At 43.6% G+C, this 23586-nt stretch overlaps 1 protein-coding gene across 1 annotated transcript in view; it reads left to right on the top strand.

Annotated features, from left to right (window-relative positions):
- The window catches only part of LOC143930581 (EF-hand calcium-binding domain-containing protein 6-like), a 68036-nt gene extending 55806 nt beyond the window's left edge, over window positions 1-12230 (top strand). Inside the window, exons 15-18 of the mRNA XM_077455048.1 lie at window positions 2342-2585; window positions 6345-6514; window positions 6589-6733; window positions 11920-12230. Of these exons, the coding sequence (XP_077311174.1) occupies window positions 2342-2585; window positions 6345-6514; window positions 6589-6733; window positions 11920-12144 (784 nt within the window). The 3' untranslated portion in view covers window positions 12145-12230. The remainder of the gene's footprint in view (window positions 1-2341; window positions 2586-6344; window positions 6515-6588; window positions 6734-11919) is intronic.
- Window positions 12231-23586: the final 11356 nt, after the last annotated feature.

The following is a 23586-nucleotide window of genomic DNA, read 5'->3' as shown; positions in this document are numbered from 1 at the left end:
CACTTTGCCGGCGGTATATCCAAACTGCCCCATTGAATACACCGCTCCTTCACCGCTCCAAAGATGTGGCTAGCGGGACTTTTTTCACCGTCCTGCCAGCGCACCGCTCCAGCATGAAAGCCCTCCGGCTTTCACACTGGAGTGAAAGGGGCCATTTTATTTCAAGAGCTACACAGAAGCTTTTTTTAGCGCTGTATCTCCTGAAAACCATCTCGGTGTGAAAGGGGCCTTAAGTTCATTTTTTTCCGTTTTGGGATGACCAGAACCCTTCCTAGAGCTGGCCGCCTGGCCAAACTGAGCTAGTATCGGGGGAGAAGAGCCTTGGTGAGAGAAGTAAAGAAGAACCCAAATATCACTGTAGCTGAGCTCCAGAGATGCACTCGGGAGATGGGAGAAAGTTGTAGAAAGTCGACCATCACTGCAGCCCTCCACCAGTCGGGGCTTTATGGCAGAGTGGCCCAACGGAAGCCTCTCCTCAGTGTAAGACACATGAAAGCCCACATGGAGTTTGCTAAAAAACACCTGAAGGACTCCAAGATGGTGACAAATAAGATTCTCTGGTCTGATGAGACCAAAATAGAACTTTTTGGCCTTAATTCTAAGCGGTATGTGTGGAGAAAACCAGGCACTGCTCATCACCTGTCCAATACAGTCCCAACAGTGAAGCATGGTGGCGGCAGCATCATGCTGTGGGGGTGTTTGTCAGCTTCAGGGACAGGACGACTGGTTGTAATCGAGGGAAAGACGAATACGGCCAAGTACAGGGATATCCTGGATGAAAACCTTCTCCAAAGTGCTCAGGACCTCAGACTGGGCTGAAGCTTTACCTTTCAACAAGACAATGACCATAAGCACACAGCTAAAATAATGGAGTGGCTTCACAACAATCCTGTGACTGTTCTTGAATGGCCCAGTCAGAGCCCTGACTTAAACCCAATTGAGCATCTCTGGAGAGACCTAAAAATGGCTGTCCACCAATGTTTACCATCCAACCGGACAGAACTGGAGAGGATCTGCAGGGAGGAATGGCAGAGGATCCCCAAATCCAGGTGTGAAAAACTTGTTGCATCTTTCCCAAAAAGACTCATAGCTGTATTAGATCAAAAGGGTGCTTCTACTAAATACTGAGCAAAGGGTCTGAATACTTAGGACCGTATGATATTTCAGTTTTTCTTTTTAAATAAATCTGCAAAAATGTCAACAATTCTGTGTTTTTCTGTCAATATGGGGTGCTGTGTGTACATTAATGAGGAAAAAATTAACTTAAATGATTTTAGCAAATGGCTGCAATATAACAAAGAGTGAAAAATTTAAGGGGATCTGAATACTTTCCATTCCCACTGTATAACATGGTAATTAAAAATACTTGCCATGATGGGGATCATGGTATTAAAAAATACCTGCCATGGGGATGATGGTATGAAAAAACAACATATAACATATAAGCAGCACAGTGAGAAAACTTGTCCTAATGTCGCATGCATCATGGAAGATGCATAGCCTGGTCAGGGCTGACGTAGTGGCACTGATTCCCCCCCACCTATTTATTTCTTGTGAGGTATGAAAAAAAATACCTGCCCTCGAGCATCAGGAATGGATATTAAAAAATGCTAGCCACAGGGGACCTGGTATTCAAAAATATACTTCAGTGGGGAAAGGGTCTTTTTATGTGGCTTAGGCTCGATTCACATCTATGCATGTTGCTTTTGAGCATTTTTGCAGTGCTTGCTGCGTTTTGGACACGCGTTTTTACCACGGTTTTGCGTTTTTTTTCTTGTTTTTTTTACACGGTGGTTGCTTAGCAACCAGCTATATACAGTAAAAAAATGAAGAAAAAAAACGCAAAACGCAAATCGCTGCAAAATTGGTACTTGCATTTTTGATGCAGGTCCATTGACTTCTATTACATGCAAAACGCTGCATTTTGCATGAAAAAAAGTCCCTGACCCTTTTCAAAAACGCAGAGGCACAAAAATGCATTGATGTGAACATCTTCCCTAGGAACCCATGTTAAAAAATGTCCTTGCATTTCTGGAAAATGCATCAAAAAACGCGCTAGTGTGAATCGAGCCTTACAGGGAACATTGAAACTACATAAATCCTTTGACTTGCTTTAGGCATGGCCTAAAGCTACCTGGGATGTGTCAGGGAAGTACGATGTAGTCCTTCAAAAAAAAATTTAGAGGGTCCAAACTGCCACGTTAATTTGAAGGCTCTGCAAACCAAGAAAGTTCTGGGTTTATTTCAAACCCACGTCTGACCCAAAATAAAATCTTATCCCCATTAACTAGCTGGTACCAAGATTATACGACAAAACACCTGTATGTAATTCCCGTTCTAGATGTGGTATTCACCCAGAAATGTCCAGAGAAGAGGTTGGAAAAGTCTGGAAAACTTTGATGCAAAACCAGGACCAGACGGTGGATTACTTCCAGTTCGTCAGACACTTTGGCTTTTCCATTAAGTCCTCCTGTTTTCCCAATGCTAAAATATCTCCACCAGTCAGAGGTGACTGTGATTGCCTAATCCGCTCTCTGAAACTGAATTCCGACACCAAGATCATCGCCAATTTCCTGCAGACCAAGGTAGGAGAAGCAAGCCCAGCATCCGCGCTCTCAGCACAATTGTTTCTGGACTTTCTGTTGAACACTTACCACTGAACCATGGCCACTGTGTTCAGTCAGTGGTAAGTGTTCATGTTTTATCCCCCATGTTTTCCAGGGGTGATCCAATATTCTTAAGTATGTATTGTTTGATTTGTGATTTTGATCATTTTAACTTTACCTTACAGACACCCTGTGAGCAACACCAAACTCCTGACGACGAACCAGAAAAAACAAAAAATAAGCAGATTAAACTTCAGCTGTTTTAAAAGAATTTCACTTAATTTAAAAGTTTTCCTCTAACTTCCTGTTGCATCTCTGGGCCAAGAAGTGAAGGGAAATCTCTACAATTACAGTGGCACCTCGGATTGCGAGTAACATGTTTTACTAGCGTTTCGCAATACAAGCTTTTTTTTTTTTTTCAAAATTCCAACTCGCATTTGGCCAGAGGTGTGGGGGCGCTGGTGACACTAGGAGCCGCTGGGAGACACTCGGAAACACTCCGTTCCCGAGTGTCTCCGGGCGTCTCCAAGTGTTTCCGAGTGTCTCCAGCACTCCCGCACCTTTGGCCACATGCGGAACTGCATAGACAAGCAGTGGCTGTGGAACAGATTATCTGAGTTTCCATTATTTCCTATGGGGAAACTCACTTTGATATACGAGTGCTTTGGATTACAAGCATTCTTCTGGAACAAATTATGCTCGTAATTCAAGGTTTTACTGTAAACGTATATAGCAAAAAATATTTTTATTACTTCCCTACTCCATTTAAAATGAACAAAAAGTTTTGGCAATACGTACACTTTAATTTTGTGTCCTGTACAGATGCTTATTTCCAGTCATCTAATCCATTGGTCACCAAACTGCGGCTTCTCCCCATATGCTTATGTTTCCTTTTTAATTTTTTGTGCCTGGGCTGTATCCTCTTTTCAGAGAGAATAGTGAATGAAGAGACTACAGCCATCACATCTAAGAATTGGTAAGCTGCAATATTAGAAATGTTTTTAAAAATCATCTTACCTAGGGGAATGCAGCATCTGCCCCCCCCCCCCCCCAGCTCTAAGACTGAGAACCAAGCGATCAAACACTGCTGATTGTTCAGTTCTCAGAGCTCCCTGAACAGAGAGCTGCAGGCTGTCAGTCACAGCTCTCTGCTCTCCCCCCCTTCCGTGCTCACTGGAGCGCTGGGCTGTGGAGGGGGCGGGAGCAGCTGGCTCAGCCTCTCAGTGGCTCTCTGAGAGGCTAAGCTGGGTACTGGTCCAGGCATGTGGGCAGCTCCTGACTATTTGGTCGCAATCTTTCCCGAGCCTAGACCGGCTCTGTGCAGAAAACAAGTCACAGGAGTGCTGTTCATTCAGCTGTACTTCGCCTTTAATATAAATGCCTTTACCAGCAGTGGATCTAAATCAGGTTCCCTGTCTGTACTTGTGACAGAGCTGTATAAATCACAAGACTGCATGGACAAAAATATAAATCTTTGGAGCTCAGATTTAAAAGTCAGTTTCAATGTATTTCTCTGCAATATCGCTAACCATAAATTCCACATTTATTGAGAAATAAATCCTCCAGCTCTCCGTTCTTTTTTCCCCGAGCACTAAATCAGTCCTATGTAAGGCAAATATACAATATTACCTGTCCTTGTCCATAGACTGCCAGCGTTCCCAAGATAAAGGGACAGCCCATCCATAAATTGATAGAAACATTGTATCTTCCGAGACACTGTTCCCATTTCATCCACAATTAGTCTGCTCCAAAGAAAGAGGACATAGGAGGACAATGGGCCCAGTGTGCGAGGAAGACATTGACGGGCCGGCTAATGGAGCGGAGAATAAAGAGCCCCGATCCTAATCGGGGAGAGCTTTTATTTGTCTGTACGGGTTAAGGTGGGAAATCGGAGAAGGAGATGTTATAGACCCCAATGTTATATAATGAGCGTCAGGACTCAATGGAGCGGACTGCGGGGCTAATCATGTTTGTAAGTGGGCCGCTGCGGCGCTTTTGTCCTGTAAATGCGGGATCGCTGAGAGATATGTTAACTCTCAAACTCCCAGTCACTTCCAATATAATTGTTTAGACTTGAAATCCGCTGGAACTTACATCCAAAATTTTGAGAGCTAAAAATATATAAAGCTGACATTTAATCTGCTTATATTTTGACTTCTCTGGTTCCTCCTCCTCATCAACATGCTAATGAAATGTTTAAATAAAACTTTTCCATTTCATTGATACCTTATGTTTTGTTCATTGATGTCATCACTGGCTCTCTGTGCTTCTCTATGTAATGCAGATCACGGCTAGTGGGCGGGTGCTGTACATAGCTTTCTGAAAACATCACAGCATCCTGCCTTAGTACTCCTCTTAAGAGCCTCAGCTCTGAAGCAGTGGGTGGCCACTTGTATCTGTGGTGCGCTATGTCCGGCGCGCAGGGTTCAGGATTACGCTACATACAGAGTTAAGTGCGTTATGAACAGAGTGCAGAGTTCAGGAGTGTGCTACCTACAGACCGCAGGGTTCAGGATTACAGAGTGCATAGTTCAGGAGTGTGCCATGTACAGAGTGCAGGGTTCAGGATTATACTATGTACAGAGTGCAGGGTTCAGGATTATGCTATGTACAGAGTGCAGGGTTTAGGAGTGGACTATCTACACAGTGCAGCGTTCAGGAGTGTGCTGCATACAGAGTGCAGGGTTCAGGATTACGCTATGTACAGAGTCCAGGAGTATGCTACATATAGAATGCAGAAGTGTGTTATGTACAGAGTGCAGGGTTCAGGATTACGCTACGTACAGAGTGTAGGGTTAAGGGGTGCCCTATGCACATACTGCAGAGTTCAGGAGTACACTGTGTATAGAGCACAGAGTTCAGGAGTATTCAACATGCAGAGCTCAGGAGTGCGTTATGTACAGAGTGCAGGGCTCAGGGGTGCCTTATGCGCAGAGTGCAGGGTAAAGGAGTGTGCTACATACAGAGTGCGGATTTTAGGGGTACGCTATGTGTGCTATAAAAGGCTTCTGTGTTTGCAAATGATAGCGGGGAACGGGAGTGGAGTGTGAGAGCCGGAGGTGGTAGACTAGAATTCCTCCATGTTCCTCTGGCTCCAAAACCAGGTGGGAGGGCCACATGACAAGGCCTGGTGGGTTGCATTTGGCCCATGGGCCTTGTGTTTGACATATGTGGACTAGATAACGCTTGATGTCCTCCAACCAGAAAATTAGTTAGGCTTTACCTGACTGCACACTGGCGAGATTCACCCTCTTTATTCGTCCTGGTGACAATAGAAAGTGATTAGAGCGCAATTTTGCAAAAGGGTCAGGGACTTTCTTGCGCATAGGGTAGTAAATGAACACAAATGGGCTACCCTATACATTATTTGAAGGAATTCCCAGGGGTTTTCTCTCACTCCCTGTTTTGGCTATTGGAAAGGAAGTGGAGGGAAATCTCTCCAATGTGACACAGATGGTAAAAAACTTGAGTTGTTATAACTCTCCCTTACTCTATCCAAAATGAAAAAAACATGTTGCTTATAGTTCTGCTTTCAGTGTCTGGTGTGCTTAATAAGCATTTTTAATGTCTTCTTATTCCCAGCTCTGGCTGGAAATCATAAAATATCTATATATGTCTATATATAGATATATATCTTTATATATGTTCTAAAATACAGGTTACTGTCCTGCTTCCTCACCAGGGAGGTACAGCGGGTACTAACGGCATAGGACGTCTGAATTTATTTCTGTGTTTTAGGTCAAGCTCCTCCTGCCTGACCTCAGTCGACAGTTTCGGGAATTGGACCCCCAGAATTTGGGATGTGTCACCAAAGAAGAATTTCTTGACATCTTGCAGGAGCTGAGCCCAGACCTCACTAAGCACCAGTGTGACACCCTAGCTACCAAATTCGGACACGGGCCAGACAAGTAAGCAGACACTGTCATGTGATTGGTGGTATATTGACTCAATCATCTACAAATTCTTCATTCTGTCACTGTAGAATTTCCTATGTGAAGTTCCTTCAGCCCTACCAGACCGAAACCTCCACAATCAGACAGAATGGAGTAAAAGTCAAACCGGTGACCCCTATGAGAGGGCCGTTGGATCACAGTCTAAATGTCATCTCCACCAAACTACGACAGAAGGTAACAAATACGTTTCTGAATGATAGGATATAATAGGTTAAAATGATATAATAAATTCCAACATATAATAGTGCTATAATATAAAATGTATACAGTATCTCACAAAAGTGAGTACACCCCTCACATTTTTGTAAATATTTTATTATATCCTTTCATGTGATAACACTGGAGAAATGACACTTTGCTACAATGTAAAGTAGTGAGTGTACAGCTTGTATAACAGTGTAAATTTGCTGTTCCCTCAAAATAACTCAACACACAGCCATTAATGTCTAAACTGCTGGCAACAAAAGTGAGTACACCCCTAAGTGAAAATGTCCAAATTGGGCCAAAAGTGTCAATATTTTGTGTGGCCGCCATTATTTTCTAACACTGCCTTAACCCTCTTGGGCATGGAGTTCACCAGAGCTTTACAGATTGTCACTGGAGTCCTCTTCCACTCCTCCATGACGACATCACAGAGCTGGTGGATGTTAGAGACCTTGTGCTACTCCACCTCCCGTTTTAGGATGCCCCACAGATGCTCAATAGGGTTTAGATCTGGAGACATGCTTGGCCAGTCCATCACCTTTGCCCTCAGCTTCTTTAGCAAGGCAGTGGGTGACTTGCAGGTGTGTTTGGGGTCGTTATGTTGGAATACTGCCCTGGGGGGATCATGCTCTGCTTCAGTATGTCACAGCACATGTTAGCATTCATGGTTCCCTCAATGAACTGTAGCTCCCCAGTTCCGGCAGCGCTCATGCAGCCCCAGACCATGACACTCCCACCACCATGCTTGACTGTAGGCAAGACACACCTGTCTTTGTACTCCTCACCTGGTTGCCACCACACACGCTTGACACCATCTGAACCAAATAAGTTTATCTTGGTCTCATCAGACCACAGGACATGGTTCTAGTAATCCATGTCCTTAGTCTGCTTATCTTCAGAAAACTGTTTCCAGGCTTTCTTGTGCATCATCTTTAGAAGAGGCTTCCTTCTGGGACGACAGCCATGTAGACCAATTTGATGCAGTGTGTAGTGTATGGTCTGAGCACTGACAGGCTGACCCCCCACCCCTTTAACCTCTGCAGCAATGCTGGTAGCACTCATACATCTATTTCCTAAAGACAACCTCTGGATATGACGCTAAGCACGTACACTAAACTTCTTTGTTCAACTATGGTGAGGCCTGTTCTGAGTGGAACCTGTTCTGTTAAACCGCTGTATGGTCTTGGTCACCATGCTGCAGCTCAGTTTCAGGGCCTTGGCAATCTTCTTATAGCCTAGGCCATCTTTATGTAGAGAAACAATTTTTTTTTCAGATCCTCAGAGAACTGAGGATGAGAACTGTGCCATGAGGTTACAACTTGAACTTCCAGTGACCAGTATGAGAGAGTGAAAGCGATAACACCACATTTAACACACCTGCTCTCCATTCACACCCGAGACCTTGTAACACTAACGAGTCACATAACACTGGGGAGGAAAAATGGCTAATTTGGCACAATTTGGACATTTTCACTTAGGGGTGTACTCACTTTTGTTGCCAGCGGTTTAGACATTAATGGCTGTGTGTTGAGTTATTTTGAGGGAACAGCAAACTTACACTGTTATACAAGCTGTACACTCACTACTTTATATTGTAGCAAAGTGTCATTTCTTCAGTGTTGTCACATGAAAAGATATAATAAAAAAAATTACAAAAATGTGAAGGATGTACTCACTTTTGTGAGATACTGTAGGATTATATAGAATATAATATTTGTAGGATATCATAGTGTTATAATAATATAATTATTAGATATAATATGGTGTGTATATATATATATATATATAGGATATAATAATATCACATATATAGGATATAATAATAAAATGTAACCACTTGCCTCCCACCATATAGCAGAATGACGGCGGCAAAGTGGTTTCAAAATCCTGACCGGGCGTCATATGACGTCCTCAGGATATTGAGCCGCTGCACGCCTCTGGGGGCGCGCATAGCGGCGATCGTTGTTGCGGTATGTCAGTCTGACACCCCGCAAGTACGATCTCGGTAAAGAGTCTCCGACGGAGACTCGTTACCACGTGATCAGCCGTGTCCAATCACTGCTGATCACAGTGTAAATAGGAAGAGCCATTGATCGGCTTTTCCTCACTCGCGTCTGTCAGACGCGAGTAGAGGAGAGCCGATCAGCTGCTCCTCTGACAGGGGGGGTCTGTGCTCTTTGATTATCAGTGCAGCCCCCCCGAGGATGCCCACACTGGACCACCAGGGACACCACCATACCACCAGGGATGCACAGCACCAGGTATGCCACCCTAGACCACCAGGGATGCCAATCAGTGCCCACAATGGATGCCAATCATTGCCCACAATGGGCATCACTGGCATGCATTATTGTTTGGCACTGATTGGCATCCATTAGTACAATACAATACAATGCCGCCTATCAGTGCCACCTATCAGTGCCCATCCGTGCCGCCTCTAGCAATGCCCATACATGCCCATCCATGCCATCTATACATGCCCATCTGTGCCACCTAGCCATGCCCATCCATGCCGCCTATCCATGCCAATCCATGCCACCCCACCTATTAGTGCCAATTTGTGCCACCTATCAGTGCCAATCCGTGTCGCCCATAAGTGCCGCCTATCAGTGCCCATCAATGCCACCTCATCAGTGCCACTTCATTGGTGCCACCTCATCGGTCCCCATCAGTGCTGCCTTATCAGTGCCCGTCAGTGCAGCCCGATCAGTGCGCATCAGTGAAGGAGAAAACGTACTTATTAACAAAGTTTTAAAACTGAAAAAAAAAACTTTTTCAAAATTTTCGGTCTTTTTTTTATTTGTTTAGCAAAAAATTTAAAAACGTAGAGGTGATCAAATACCACCAAAAGAAAGCTCTATTTCTGGGAACAAAATGATAAAAATTTAGTTTGGGTACAGTGTAGCATGACTGCACAATTGTCATTCAAAGTGCTACAGCGCTGAAAGCTGAAAATTGGTCTGGCCAGGAAGGTGTTCAAGTGCCCTGTATTGAAGTGGTTAACAATGTCATAATAATAGGATATCATAGTGTTATCATAATTACAGGATATAATAGGTTATAATATAATAATACTAGGATATCACGGTGTTATAATAATATCACAACTATGTGATAAAATAGGATTTATAATATTATAATAATAGGATATAATGATGTTAAAATAATATAACTACAGGGTACCATAGATTATTCTAATTATAGGATTATTATGAGATATAATAAAAAAATAAAATAATAATTATACAATATAATAATATAATGGTTATAAGATATAATAGTGTTACAATGTAATAATTATAGGATTATAATATTATAATATTATAATGGTTATATGCTATAATAATTAATTATAAGCTATAATATAATAATTATAGGATATAATAATATAATAATTATATGATATAATAGCATATAATAATATAATTATAGGATATACTGGATACAATAATATAATAATTATAAGTTATAATATTGTAACATGTCAAAGAATGTCAAAAAATCAACAAATGTTAGTGGTCAATATTCACATGTTAAAATGGTAAAGTATAACAGTATATCTGCTGTACAGGCTTAGGCTGCATTCACACCTGAGCATTTTCAGCTCGTAAAACGCTCATAAAATGCCAGAAAACGCCCAACAAGCAAAATCCCATTAATTTCAATGGCACCTATTCACATCTGAGCATTTTGTCACCTGAAGCAAAACGCCTGAAGCTCATAAAAAGTACATGAGCTTCTTTTTATGTAGATTACAGGCGTTTTTCTGCTTTTTAAATTGGTGAGCTTTTGACCTGTACAAAATCTCGGCAAAAATCGTGGTAAAAACGTGCATCTTTCTGCCTGAAAAAAATACGCTCGGGTGTAAATGCAGCCTTATTGCGGACTCTTGTGGATTCCACTGCAGCACTGCTGGCTTCTTCTCCTCCCCTTTGTGTTTACTATACTTCAGTTAGTGAATGAACAGGGCACTTCCTATTCACATTCAGTACAGCTAAGGCCGCGTACACACGGGCGGACTGTTCGCTCAACTTTGTTCGTCAAACAGTTTGACAAACAGTCCGCTCAAAATTAGCATGAGCGGACTTGACCACACACGATGAACGAACAGTCCGCTGAAACCGTGCGCGATGACGTGAACGGCACGTACGACGGGACTAGAAAAACTACGTCCTATACACTGCAATGCAACCTTCGGCGTGTAAATTTTTTCTGAGCATGCACGAGACTTAGTTTGACGAACAAGCCTACACACGAGCGGACTGTCCGCTCAAACCAAGTTTCAGCGGACAGTTTTACGGAAATTCCGAAAAACTTTGTTCGTCAGACTGTCCGCTGAAACTGTCCGCTGAAGCCCACACACGAGCGGACTGTCCGCTGAAACACTGTTCAGCGGACAAAGTTGAGCGAACAGTCCGCCCGTGTGTACGCGGCCTAAGGCTGCAGGGAAAGGGACTGATGAATCTGTGTCCTCAGTCATTTTCTTAGTCTCAAATGTGAGGAGGTAGGGTCTGATATTTCAACAAAGCCCCCAACAGGACAGTTAATAATGTAAAAAAAAAAATGGAGGTATAATATTTCTGCCATGGCTGTGAAGCACAGCATCGTGGCTGTGGCATTTTAGCGAAAATATATAATTTGATATTTTCGGAGTGGAGGCCTGTCAGGTAGGCTGTATGGGGCCCAGTAATTTATAACAGCAACCCTGATGCCCATTATGAGGAGTTCCCACCATGTTTGTGCTGCATTGCTGGGTCTGCACACCTGCTGTGCCCATTATCAGGGTTTCCCACCATCTCCATGCTGGTTGTCCAGTCTATAAATCTGCTGTGCCCATTATGAGGATTTCCCACCATCTCCATGCTGGATTATCTAGTCTACAAACCTGCTGTGCCCAATATGAGAGGTTTAACACTTTCTTGTGCGAATTACAAGGGGTTGTGATTATCTCTGTGCTGAGTTCCCGGGTGTGCACACCTGTAGTGCCCATTACAAAGGTCTCCCACCATCTTTGTGCTGAGAGGCTTAACCTACAACTATAATACCACATTTAGATGGACTGATCCTGTAATGTTGATCTTCTATAATCAATATTCTATTTGATGATCATGAAGATGGTTAGCAATCACAGGTTATCTTTTTCCTGTTCCCTCCAGCTGTCCTCGGTAGATTGGAGGAACCTTCTACAAACTTGCCAGAAACTGGACTCAAACAGTTGGGGTTATCTCCTACTCCCAGAGTTCCGATCGGTGGTGAAGCTCTGCAACATCATCCTGGATGAGGATGACATTTATCATATCATGTCTCACTATGATAAGGATCTAGCAGGGAAGATCGACTACTCCAGACTCGTTTCCGATCACAAGAGGAGGGAAGGATAAAAGAAAAAAAACACTGCAGGCGATATTAAAGCAATATGAAACACTGCTAGAAAAAAAATTATTAATAAATGTATCTGTGCACCTGATGTCACCATTGTTTCCTCTTCCCAGTCTTGTGCAGTATTTACAGCATTACCAGCCTTTGATAGTTTCCATCTACAGGGTGTCTCCTTTGTTTCCCTGGCGGCACCCTGATCTGCATGCTCCCACCTCACGCACAGTAGGGGCACTGCCTTTCAGTGCCCCGGTACTGTGCCGTAATGGCAGCTGGCATTGTCTGCCCAGTGCATGCGCAGCAGGGACCCCTGTCTTTCTGAAATCTGGTGTTGTGCCTGGGCAGTATATGCCCAGTAGCAGCAACATGTGCTGTCTTGCTAGTGCATGTGCAGTAGGAGGCTCCTGTCTTTCTGAGATATGGTGCTGTATCTGGCTAGTGCATGCGCTGACTGGACATAGCATTAAACGGTCCTTATTGTGCATTCTGCATGCCAGGCACAGTGCAAGAGTTCAAAAACAAGCCCCTACTGAACATGAGCTGGCCAGACAGCAGCAGTGGCCTTGATTGTGCATAAATTGGACAGGCAAAGAACCAGCTACCTTAATGCTGCACACAGGGTGTGCAGTGCGTTGCTTGATTTCATAGCGTAGTACTGCACATTCACCAGCCAGGCATATCAATAAAGTAAGAAATTATTCTCCTTCCACACTCCACTGTTGTTAGCGCTGGATCAATTCTATATTGCAGTGGTCATCAACCCTGTCCTCAGGGGCCACTAACAGGCCAGGTTTTGTGTATTACCTTGGGTAGAGAAAGACTAGAATACTGTAATCACTGAGCAGCAAATGACATCACCTGTGATGTATATCAGTTATCTTGCTAACCTGGCCTGTTGGTGGGCCCTGAGGATGGGGTTGATGGCCACTGCTATATTGATTAATAAAGGTACCCTTTGAGGACCAAGTAACCTACTTACAGATGGTCTCAGCTGAGACCTTAGATCAGTGGTTGGTGGAAGGGCTGTGTCCATTTTTTAGGTGGAAAGCCGAACTTACCTTTTAGTAGGAAATGGAGTAGCAGTCTAGCAGCAGACTACTTTGTCCAGAAACAAAATGTCAATGAGGAGTAGAAAGCCAACTCATGGAGCTCAGATGTATCTAGCAGACATGGTTGCTACAAGGAAGACTGCTTTAAGAATCAGGTTCAATAAACAACAGACCTGAGCTGGAGGAAAAGGTGCTGACGATAGGACTGATGGAACTAATGATAGGCCCCATTGTGGAAAGGCTGGTTTCCTGGGAGGATGCATCTTCAAACACACCCTGAGAAACTGAACTACAAAGGAATTTTTGGACCAGCTAGTGCCAGTTATGGCAGATGTGGTAAAGACAAGAAATTCCAGCATGTTCCAAATTAGTCCTTTTTTTTCAGACCCCCAGCACATTATTTATGTTCAGGAGGGGTCGAATGACCTTAAAAAAGGTTGATTCCACAAATGTTTCCATGCCTTGTTGGTAGAGTGTTTTCTTGCCTTCATTAAGGTACGGTAGATATCACAGTCTGGGAGTAGCCTCCAGCTCCACCTCCATGTCATTAGGTTGAGTTTACTCAGAGATGGATGTAGATATGAACCATGGCTCAGAAGGTCTGGCCATGTTGGGAGTTTCAATGGAGGTTCTTAATTTAGGTGAAAAAGTGTGGGGACCCATGGCCTTTGTAGCCAACCCAGAATTCTTGCAATCACCATGCCCTGAGAGCATGCCACTCTCTGTAGCACCCTTGAAATTGGAGGCTGCGGGGTCCAAAAAATGTTGATATCTTGCCATGGCAAGGACAGAAAAATACCCATGGGGGGAGAGAGAAGCAAACTTATAGATATCTTGATCTATGAGCTAGGGGGCTGTAGCATTAACCCGCTGCATGCTGCCATGATTTCCCAGGGAAAATAGATATGTAGCCAGGTGTTGGGCTACAGTAATACAGAGAAGGAGACATTGCCTTTGATACTTCTCTCCCTCTACTGATGTTATTCTGCACTATTCTCCAGCCAGCAGGGGGAGATCTAAAGCCAAGCAAGCCCATAGATTCTGATAAAGAGCACAGAGAATCCTGGGAGTCGTAGTTTGAGATTGCAGCCATATAATGGGACAAATGTATTCCTTACACCACAAATCCCAATAGCACTGTGTAGTCAGAGGAGTGGAGAGATGATGTTTATTAAACTGCTCAGGAAAGCTCTTCCTCTTGGTACTGAGGGAGTTAAAAAGAGAGCACCTCTGTCTGGATATTCTTCTGCCAGCAAAATACCATACCAGTGGAGACCCAGGCCTGAGACTGGGAGTGAAGTCACCCGGGTACACAGCAGCACTGTCCACATCACAGCACCTGTACCGCTGCCACAGGGAGACTGGAGCATCCATTCACCCTCTGCTTCCCATCACTGATCACCGGAGGCTTTTGGGAAGAGATGAAGAGGCCCCCTTCTACTGCAAGAGGTCACTGCAGCATCCCATGGACCGGTGAGAGGGCCGATTGCCCTTTACTACTTGGTTTGGGCCTGTTTTCTTTGATATATCACTTATGTTGGGAATTAAGTATTACTTTCAGTTATTTCCTGTGATATTGTATGTTTGTACACTCAACCTAGTGTGTCAGAGGGGCTGAGTGTCACACTTACCCCTAACATAGGTGACCAGACACTATAGCTGGCTACTGTGCCCTTTACCTATAGCAGCCCCCTTTCCCATAGGGCAAGCAGGCCTACTGGTACTTAGTTGCTCCCAGGACTTACACACAATGCTTTAGTGCCTGGCTACCACACCAGGCCAGGTGCAAACTGAGCAATGCAAACAGGTACTTGTGGTTGGCTGACAGAGTGGTTTAATGACAGTCCAGGTAAAAAGCAGGCAAGGTTCAGAGAACCGATATCTGATAAGAGGTCATACACAGGGAAACCCAATCTAGCAGAGCAGGGCAGACAAAGAGGCAGCTTGATCAAGTATTTACACACACTATCAAAAGCATGAGACAGCAGGTTTGGCTAGATTAAAAGAGAAGTAAAGAATTTTTTTTTCAGGTTCATACCTACCCGAGAGGCTGAGCTGGGTGTCAGTCCAGGCACTTGGTGGATCCAGACTTTATTGTTGTGATAATGCGGTGCTTGGACTAAAATCTGTGACGTCAGCAGAGAGCAGAATTCAGCCTGCTCTCTGCTGCAAATGAGTCACAGGAGTGCAAAACAAATTGCACTCCTGTGACCCTTAGGAGAAGTACAGCCTGACAAGCTTTGGCTGGACTTATCTTTTAACTCAGATTTGGTCTCCACCCAGAGACTGGCTACAATCAATCACCTTGCAGGTGGACAGACAAGGAGAATGCCACAGCCAAAACCAGGATTTTGGAACCAGCAGCTACGATGGAGCACACGCTCCTGACACTGAGGTTCTTGAAGAAGGTTGAGTCAAAGAAGACAGGACCCATCCTATCCAGCAGCTCCCACGGGGGTAGCACGATAGATAGATAGATAGATAGATAGATAGATAGATATATGTGCACAATTGTATCCCTCATCCATTCCTTCTGTGGTTGGAAGTGGCTGTCTGATTACTGATCTTAAGGCGACTTGGAGTGGAGATGTGAACCATCTCCATTAAGAATAATGTATTTTTTCCCCTCCAGCGTTTTGTAGCTTCAGGTGTCAAGCTACAAAACGCTCAGGTGTGAATGGGGTCTTAAGATCAAAGATACAACTATGTTGTTGTCCCTTGTCAATTTTACAATGTATTTTTTAAACTGCCTACTCCCAAACTGTCATTAGAAGTAAAACACATAGCCAAGTATTATTCTACACAATTTTTTTTATTGTTCATTAAAAAAAGGAAACAAATAAAATTAGACATGCTACCTGCCAGTAGAACTTAACCAAAACATGCATTCTATGCATCCAAAAATATATAAAATATACCAAATCAAATCATTATTCAACCAAACAAATGTTAAAGCAATAACTCCAAGGCCAATAATAAATAACATGTTACGTCCGTCGATGCCGCAATATGTCTGGTTGACGAACAGCTGTTCAGAAACGAACTGAAAAGCACGAAATGAAAAACGAGAACTGAAGAGTGTGAAATGAAAAGCACTAAATGAAAAGCGTGAATCAACACTCACCAAACGTCTACTAACACGAAATTAGCAGAAGGAGCCCAAAGGGTGGCGCTAAAGAGCTGAAAAAACACGTAGTACGTCTAGTACGTCACTACGTTCGTAATTGTTGGCCAACAATTGTGTGGCTGTGTGTATGCAAGACAAGTTTGGGCCAACGCCTTTAGGACAAAATTCCACGGTTTTGTTGGCGAACAATCCGATCATGTGTACGAGACATAAGAGTATTGATGATACCATCACTGAAACGTGCAGATCTTCTTCCATTTTTTGCTAAGTCATGTTGGATCTTTCACATCTTGTGCTATATCTTTGTGAAGAGTTTCTGAGAATCTTTTCTAAGCCCCATATCACAACTCTACTGAGTTCAAACTTGTCATCACCACTGGAGCCCTACTCATTTATAATTGATTCCAGGAGGCAGGAACTGTCCAAAACTTCACAGGCTGCATTGTTATTGCTGCTGGTGTTGTTGTCTGTCATCACTTTAGTCTTTGTCAGTGTCAGACACGATCCATTTCCATCACTTTTTTTTTGCTTTTGGCAGTAGGGAAATCAATTCTTCTTTATTGGTACACATGACTCCAATAAGTATGGAATCTTATTTGTTTTGAAGGTAACATTTGGAAGTTGGGCTCTGCAGACTGAGTTAGGTTTAATACATTTTACACAGTATTTTACACCATTCTGGTTTTCATCCAATTGTTGCTTTTGAGCTGGTAAAATTACAACTAAAATTATGATTGAATCAGTAAATAATCATAAACTCAGTACTATTGTCCCAGCTGCATCCAGCTCTGTCTACTCTACAGAAGATTTCAGAATTAAAGTGAATCTATTACTATCTTATAAGTCCACATATATAAATTCTGGACATGTCATAATACACAACAGTACCATTTTTCATAAAAGCTCCATATTTTGTCATTAAAAAAAATTCTTGCGTTCCAGTCACTGACTTTGCCTTTGCCAAGTTGATGCCAGTGAGACCAGACCGGAACAGGAGCTTTTGGAGGGGACTGCAGAGTAGCCTATTGACTATGGGCCCTGGCTTTTGACAGGGCTCTATTCTTTGTAAGGGGTGTGCCTGGGGGTCCTTTGGAGTGGTTTTGCCTTGAATTCAGGTCAATGTCTCCCAGAAATACAGACTCTGGGAACCTAGGACCTGGATACAGTCTTTGGGTCCTTGTGCCCAAACCAGCAATAACTGCTCCCCCCCCCCCGCCCCCGACTCAGAGACTCAGAATAGATGTTAATATAATCAGCTTAAAACAACCGGATGCTGGGGTCTCCTACTATAATCTGTTTCTTAGGATGTCTTTCTCTCGTGTGAATTCCCATTGTTAACCACTTGCCGACCAGCTGCCATCAATATACTGCAGCCGGTTGGCACAATCCTGCGACACGTCGTAGCTGTACATCATCCCTTTAAGTGGCACCCCTGCTGTGCAGCAATGACCGCCGGCCACGAGTGATCGCGGGCACAAGGGACAGAACAGGGACGTGTGTGTGAACACAAATTCCTGTTCTGTTTGCTGAGCAGAGAGATAGCATGAGTTCCTATGAGCTGTCAATCGACCCAAATATGTGTCAAAAGTGTCCGATGCGTCCACCATAATGTCGCAGTCTCAATAAAAATTGCAGATCGCCGCCATTACTAGTAAAAAAAATATAATAATAAAAATGTCATAAATCTATCCCCTATTTTGTAGATGCTATAACTTTTGCGCAAACCAATCAATATGTACTTTTTGTGATTTTTATTACCGAAAATATGTAGAAGAATACATTTCGGCCTAAACTGAGGAAAAAAATAGCTTTTTTTAAAAATAAGTGGGGCTATTCATTACAGCAAAAAGTACAATATATCGTGTTTTTTTCAAAATTGACGCTCTTTTTTTTGTTTATAGCTCAAAAAATAAAAACCGCAGAGATGATCAAATACCACCAAAAGAAAGCTCTATTGGTAGGAAAAAATGGACATAGATTTTGTTTGGGTACAGTATCTCACGACCGTGCAACTGTCAGTTAAAACAGCACAGTGCCATATCTTAAAAAATGGCCTGATCATTGAACAGCCACTTCTTGCGGGGCTAACGTGGTTAATTGCGTCACCTATTGTTTCTGTCTGTCTGCTAGTATTGTTTCCACTTCACCTCATTACTAAACTATTGTGGCATGTTATATGTGTTAATTAGATTACTGTTATGTTAACTGTTCTTTAGATGTATTGATATTACTGTTTACACGTTCCTGGCCCAATCCCTGGCATTCATGGAGTACCCACTTTCCCAGCACAAATTTGGCACCCTATTGCCGGAACAAGCAACCCTATCCCTGGCACATGTCTAATGCCCACATTACTCGCACACCTCCATCCCTGGGCTAAAAAAAAAAAAAAAAGATTTTTTTCTCCTCTTCTGGCTAATTTCTATCAAATTGTCAGATATAGTTGTATAAAAATTGGCCAGTGACAGGACACTTTTTTTTCTTTATTGTCCCCTAGTGATTTTGCCAATAAAACATTTGCTGTTTTAAAATGAGAACATTCACCCTCTGTAATGTATTTAAGGAGGAGAAGCATTGTCATCCTAGGACTGACCTATAGAAGGTATATATTGACCAGAGCAACTTCATAAAGAGGCAAAACTGTTGGAAAAACTGTTGGAATCAATATTTTTGTAGGGAGTGCAACAAGACAGAAATGTAAATGGTTAAAGCATACCTAATCCAAAGAACAAAAATGTAATATGTTGAAGCTTGCCAGTTATTAGTTGTGGCAGCTGCATTTGCTTTCTTTTTTCCCAGGTTTTTTTTTAGCTTTATTATCACCTAGTGATCCTGACAGTACTACTGGTCCTGGCAGCACTACAGAACAACTCCCCCTCTCCTCTTCCGGCTAATTCCTATGAAATTGTCAGAAATTGGTGTGTAAAAACTGACCAGTGGCAGGACATTTTATTTTTCACCTTGTGATCCTGACAGTACATAGATATGGAGGAGCAGTGTCACCCTAGAGCAGGACTAAAGAACACCTCCCTCTCTTTTCTTCTGGCTAATTTCTATTAAATTGTCAGATGTTGGTGTGTAAAAACTGGCCAGTGGTAGGACAGTTTTTTTTTCATCTCGTGATCCTCACAATACATATATATGGAGAAGCACTGGTGTCGCCTTAGAGCAGGACCAAAGAACACCTCACCTTCTCCTCTTTTGGCTAATTTCTATCAAATTGTCAGATATAGGTCAGATATAGGTGTATAAAAACTGCCCAGTGGCAGGGCACTTTTTTTTGTTTACTGTCACCTGGTGATTCTGCCAATGAAACATTTCCTGTTCTAGGATGACAACACTCACTGAAATGTAGGCACCTGAAAAATCCCCCCCCAAAAAAAACATCTCTGTATCTACTCACTGTAATGTATTTATGTAGGAGAAACATCGTCACCCTAGGACATACCTACAGAACACCCTCCTTCTCTTCTCAATAACATAGAGAGTAGAGGTTCTGTAGTCCTCAGAAATAAATAACAACAATGTAACTGACAAAGAACGCAGCACAGGAATGTATTAGCTCACGTGATTTCTGGCAGGATCAACAGATTTTTTTTTCAGTAATTAAACTATTTATATATTTAAAAAAAAAAAACCTAAAGGTAGCAAATAACAGAAGTTCATTGTTAGAGTTTACATACACTTTAATTAATTGTCTGTACAATGGCTGGATTTAGCATGTGAGACACACAGCGCTGTTATCAGGGCCAGTATCTCTCACTGTTGTGACTGAGTTGATTCTATTCGTCCGTAATTCTGATGCAGATTACACATATAGACAGACAGCTGTGTAATATAAACTGCTGTCCGCTCCCCGGAATGCTGCCACTGCCCTGATTAGGCTGCGCCTTTTGTGCGTGCGCTTTGAATAGCAAGATCAGCTTTCGGGCCACAGTGAGACGCTGAATCTTTCAATGAGATCATCTCAGGAGATTGCACATATTTACTCCATACAAACATCCAGGTTTCTTCTAGCCAGGAGCTTTACGTCTTTTCAAGTGATGCATATTGGGCAATTAAAATGTTAAAGGGGAAGAGCTGGTTATATCATGTTTCTACGTACAACACAAGTATTCTGGCTTGTGTTGTTATCTGCAGCCGTGGAAGCCAACATAGCCAGCTCTACTCCCCTTGACCCACTCTATACAAATTAGATGATTGACTGCAGGGGTGTCAAAATAATTTTCATTGCAGGCTGCATCAGCATTATGGTTGCCCTTAATGGGCTGGTTGTATCTGTAAGATTATAGGTGTAGCACGCTGATGTCTAGGCAGGGTTGCTCCTAAATACACCTGCCAGGTATCGTTGCCTTGGCCAATTGTAAGGGATCAATTGAGTTCACCCTAAGTATGGAATTTTTGCACTTCTCTCTTCTGTCACTAGATGGCCTGGTATCTGGTGACATTAGATAAGACCAGGGCATTACAAGGACAGATTAGGAATAGAAAGGGTATCTCAGCCAATGGACAGGGATCTTCTTGGATCCCTTGGTCTGCTGGGAGAGCCTATTTATTTGGGTGAGGTCAGGTGATCGGGGTTCTGTGCCACCTGGACGGCTGTCTGGGTGAACGTGTGTTGTTTTGTTGTGCGCACTGTTAGGCTGGAGTTTGGGCCTATCCCGGGCACATCTGGCTTCTAGGCTGTCTGAGAGCCTATCCAGAAGCAAGAGAGCAGCATAGGGTTGGGATTGCAGCTTGCAGTCCAACCAGAAGTGACGTTTCTGTCGGCCAGAGAACCTGTCCTGGTCAGAGGTAGAGGGGCAGCTGTCACCACTAAGGGACCAATCACCTTGTTACCAGGGACCACCGTGAGTAGCTGAAGCAAGTACTGGAGCAGTATTCTCACCAACCGGGGACGATGAAGAATCAGGAAACTTCAGCAGGTTCCAAGCCAGGGATCCAGCCAGTGGAGTGACGCTTGAGGAGTATCTGGAGTGCCAAGTCAGGGACCCAGCAGGGAGGGGGGGGGGGGGGGGGTAATTCTTGAGGAAGATACTAAAGTAAGAAGATTAGAAGAGCTCACAGGATTTAGTGGCAGTGAATCAGCAAGTCTAGTGAGAGAGACTGGGAGCTCAGTGGGCTGAGAATCTACAAGAAGTGACTGTATAAAAGTAAAGGATTTTATTACAATTTGTGTTAGGAACTGTTCTAAGACTGTTGTCATAGAAGACACTGCTCCTACACATGCAGATGTGGTGTCTTGCTGGATGTCTTTCCCTGCATGGCTGTCTACCTGTAGAAGTCTAGGAGTCTGCTAATTGACATTGCAACTACCTAAGGGTGCCCTGGCCCTAAACCCTCTCTCCCACTGTTCTGTTCAAGAGAAAATAAATCCCTTTGCATTCAAGAAGTGTCTGGTGTCCATGAATCTACCTTACATTACACTCACTATGCCTTGCAACCCACTCCATACAGAAGGTTTTCAGCTGTCTCTGGCTCTGGAGATTCTCATTAGACCAATAGAGGCCTGGGACCTTGCTACATTTGGTGTCCAACGTGGGGCAAAGTTCTTATCCTCGCAGCAGTCGCTCATAGCAAGAGGCTACAGCTCCATCTGGATTTCGTCTGGCTCTGTGGAAAGGTGGCAAGTACCATCTGTACTTCTCATAGACTGTGTTATTGTGCGTTCTAACAATGTGGAGGAGAACCAGCAAGTCAGAGCTGTGGGGGTTAAAACAGACTCCATTACAGACTCCATTACAGTTTTGGCACACTGCAGCATGAAAAAGGCAGGTGTGAAAGTTTCCAGAAAGTATCTGCACCAATCTGTTGGCAGGGAGAGGAACTCTCACTCTGCAGAGGAGGATAAGGAAGTGCTACCACATGTGTCTGGTTGTGGGTTGAAGAGAAAGATGGTGCAGTTTGGAAGTGAGATGGCGGATTGGAGAAAGTATGCTCCGGGTGTTGGTTTTGGCCTCAGTGAGTCTAAACCTGTTCTAACTGACACCAGAGTGCCGTACATACCGAAGGGTAATCTTGCCCTGTAAACGGCTGGAGGCTATGAGGCCTTGGGACTGATCTGCAGGAAGCATCCAGTCTGGCCACGCATCTGAGGCCTTGGATCGTCTGTGGATGTTGCAGTAAACACCTACTCGAGGTAGTCGCACCAGCCCAACCTCTGCAGATACTACAGGCCGATTGGAACAAAAATGTCACTATCCCGACTGGGAGTGATATCACAAACCCACCTGCCATCACCCGAGTCATGCAGAAGGCTGCTCCCCCTGTCTCGGCGGCTGCCCCAGGACCCAGTATTCCGGTTGCTCCTCAAGGCTGCAGTTGGGCCCACCTGCTCGCTTTAATCGCTGAGCCACCGGGAAAAGAGTACCGGAGTTGGGTAAGCCTGCAATGGGTGAAAACAGTGCCTGTAAGGGGAGGTGATGCCTGTGGCCATTATGGGGGATAACACAGTTGTACCAGTTAAAGCAAGTTCCAAGTGCAACTATATCCCGGCCGAAGAGTGCTCCACCATAACCAATTCATACATCCCATTTGATGGATTATCTGAACTGTTCTTGGACACTCTATCTTGGACAGGGAAGTGGAGGGAGTGATGAGGAGCAGATGTGTGAAGTAGAGGAGGATGAAGTTCCCATTGCTACGGCCACTAGTGTGAAAATTGAGCTGTCTGCTAATACAGCCCCGCTGATAAATTACCAAATCTTTGAGGAGGATCGTTGGGTTTGATGGGTCCCCAAAGTTCGCCCTACCAAGCCAATGCCTGTAACCAAGCCTGGCTATAAGCCAGATGTTTTTGCTGGGTGCTCTGTTCAGCGTGCTCCAGACGTACAGGTTCTGCTCGGTTACGGAAACCCTAGAATTCTGCCATTTATACTATTTCATTACTGTGTATATATTTATATATATATATTAAGTAGTTAGGATGTAAGGCTATTGTTTATATTTACTTTTAATTATCTAAATGGTATGCTGCATTTGAAATTGTCTGCTAATTGACATTGCAACTACCTAAGGGTGTCCTGGCCCTAAACCCTCTCTCCCACCATTCTGTTCAAGAGAAAATAAATCTCTTTGCATTCAAGAAGTGTCTGGCACCCATGAATCTATCTTACATTACACCCACTATACCTTGCAACCAGTAATGTAAGTAACTCAGTTAAAATAAATGGAGTTACTTAACGCAGTTACTTTAGAGGGTAACGAGTAATCTAACTGATTACTCTTCCCCTCATGCTAACACCGTTCCCATTACTTGGGCGGCGTTACCG

This window comes from Lithobates pipiens, unplaced genomic scaffold (assembly GCF_037356315.1).
Source record: "Lithobates pipiens isolate NorthernLeopardFrog02 unplaced genomic scaffold, aLitPip1_a1.2 Scaffold_25, whole genome shotgun sequence".
In the NCBI taxonomy this organism is placed as follows: domain Eukaryota; kingdom Metazoa; phylum Chordata; class Amphibia; order Anura; family Ranidae; genus Lithobates; species Lithobates pipiens.
This window is presented reverse-complemented; position numbering and strand designations above follow the sequence as displayed.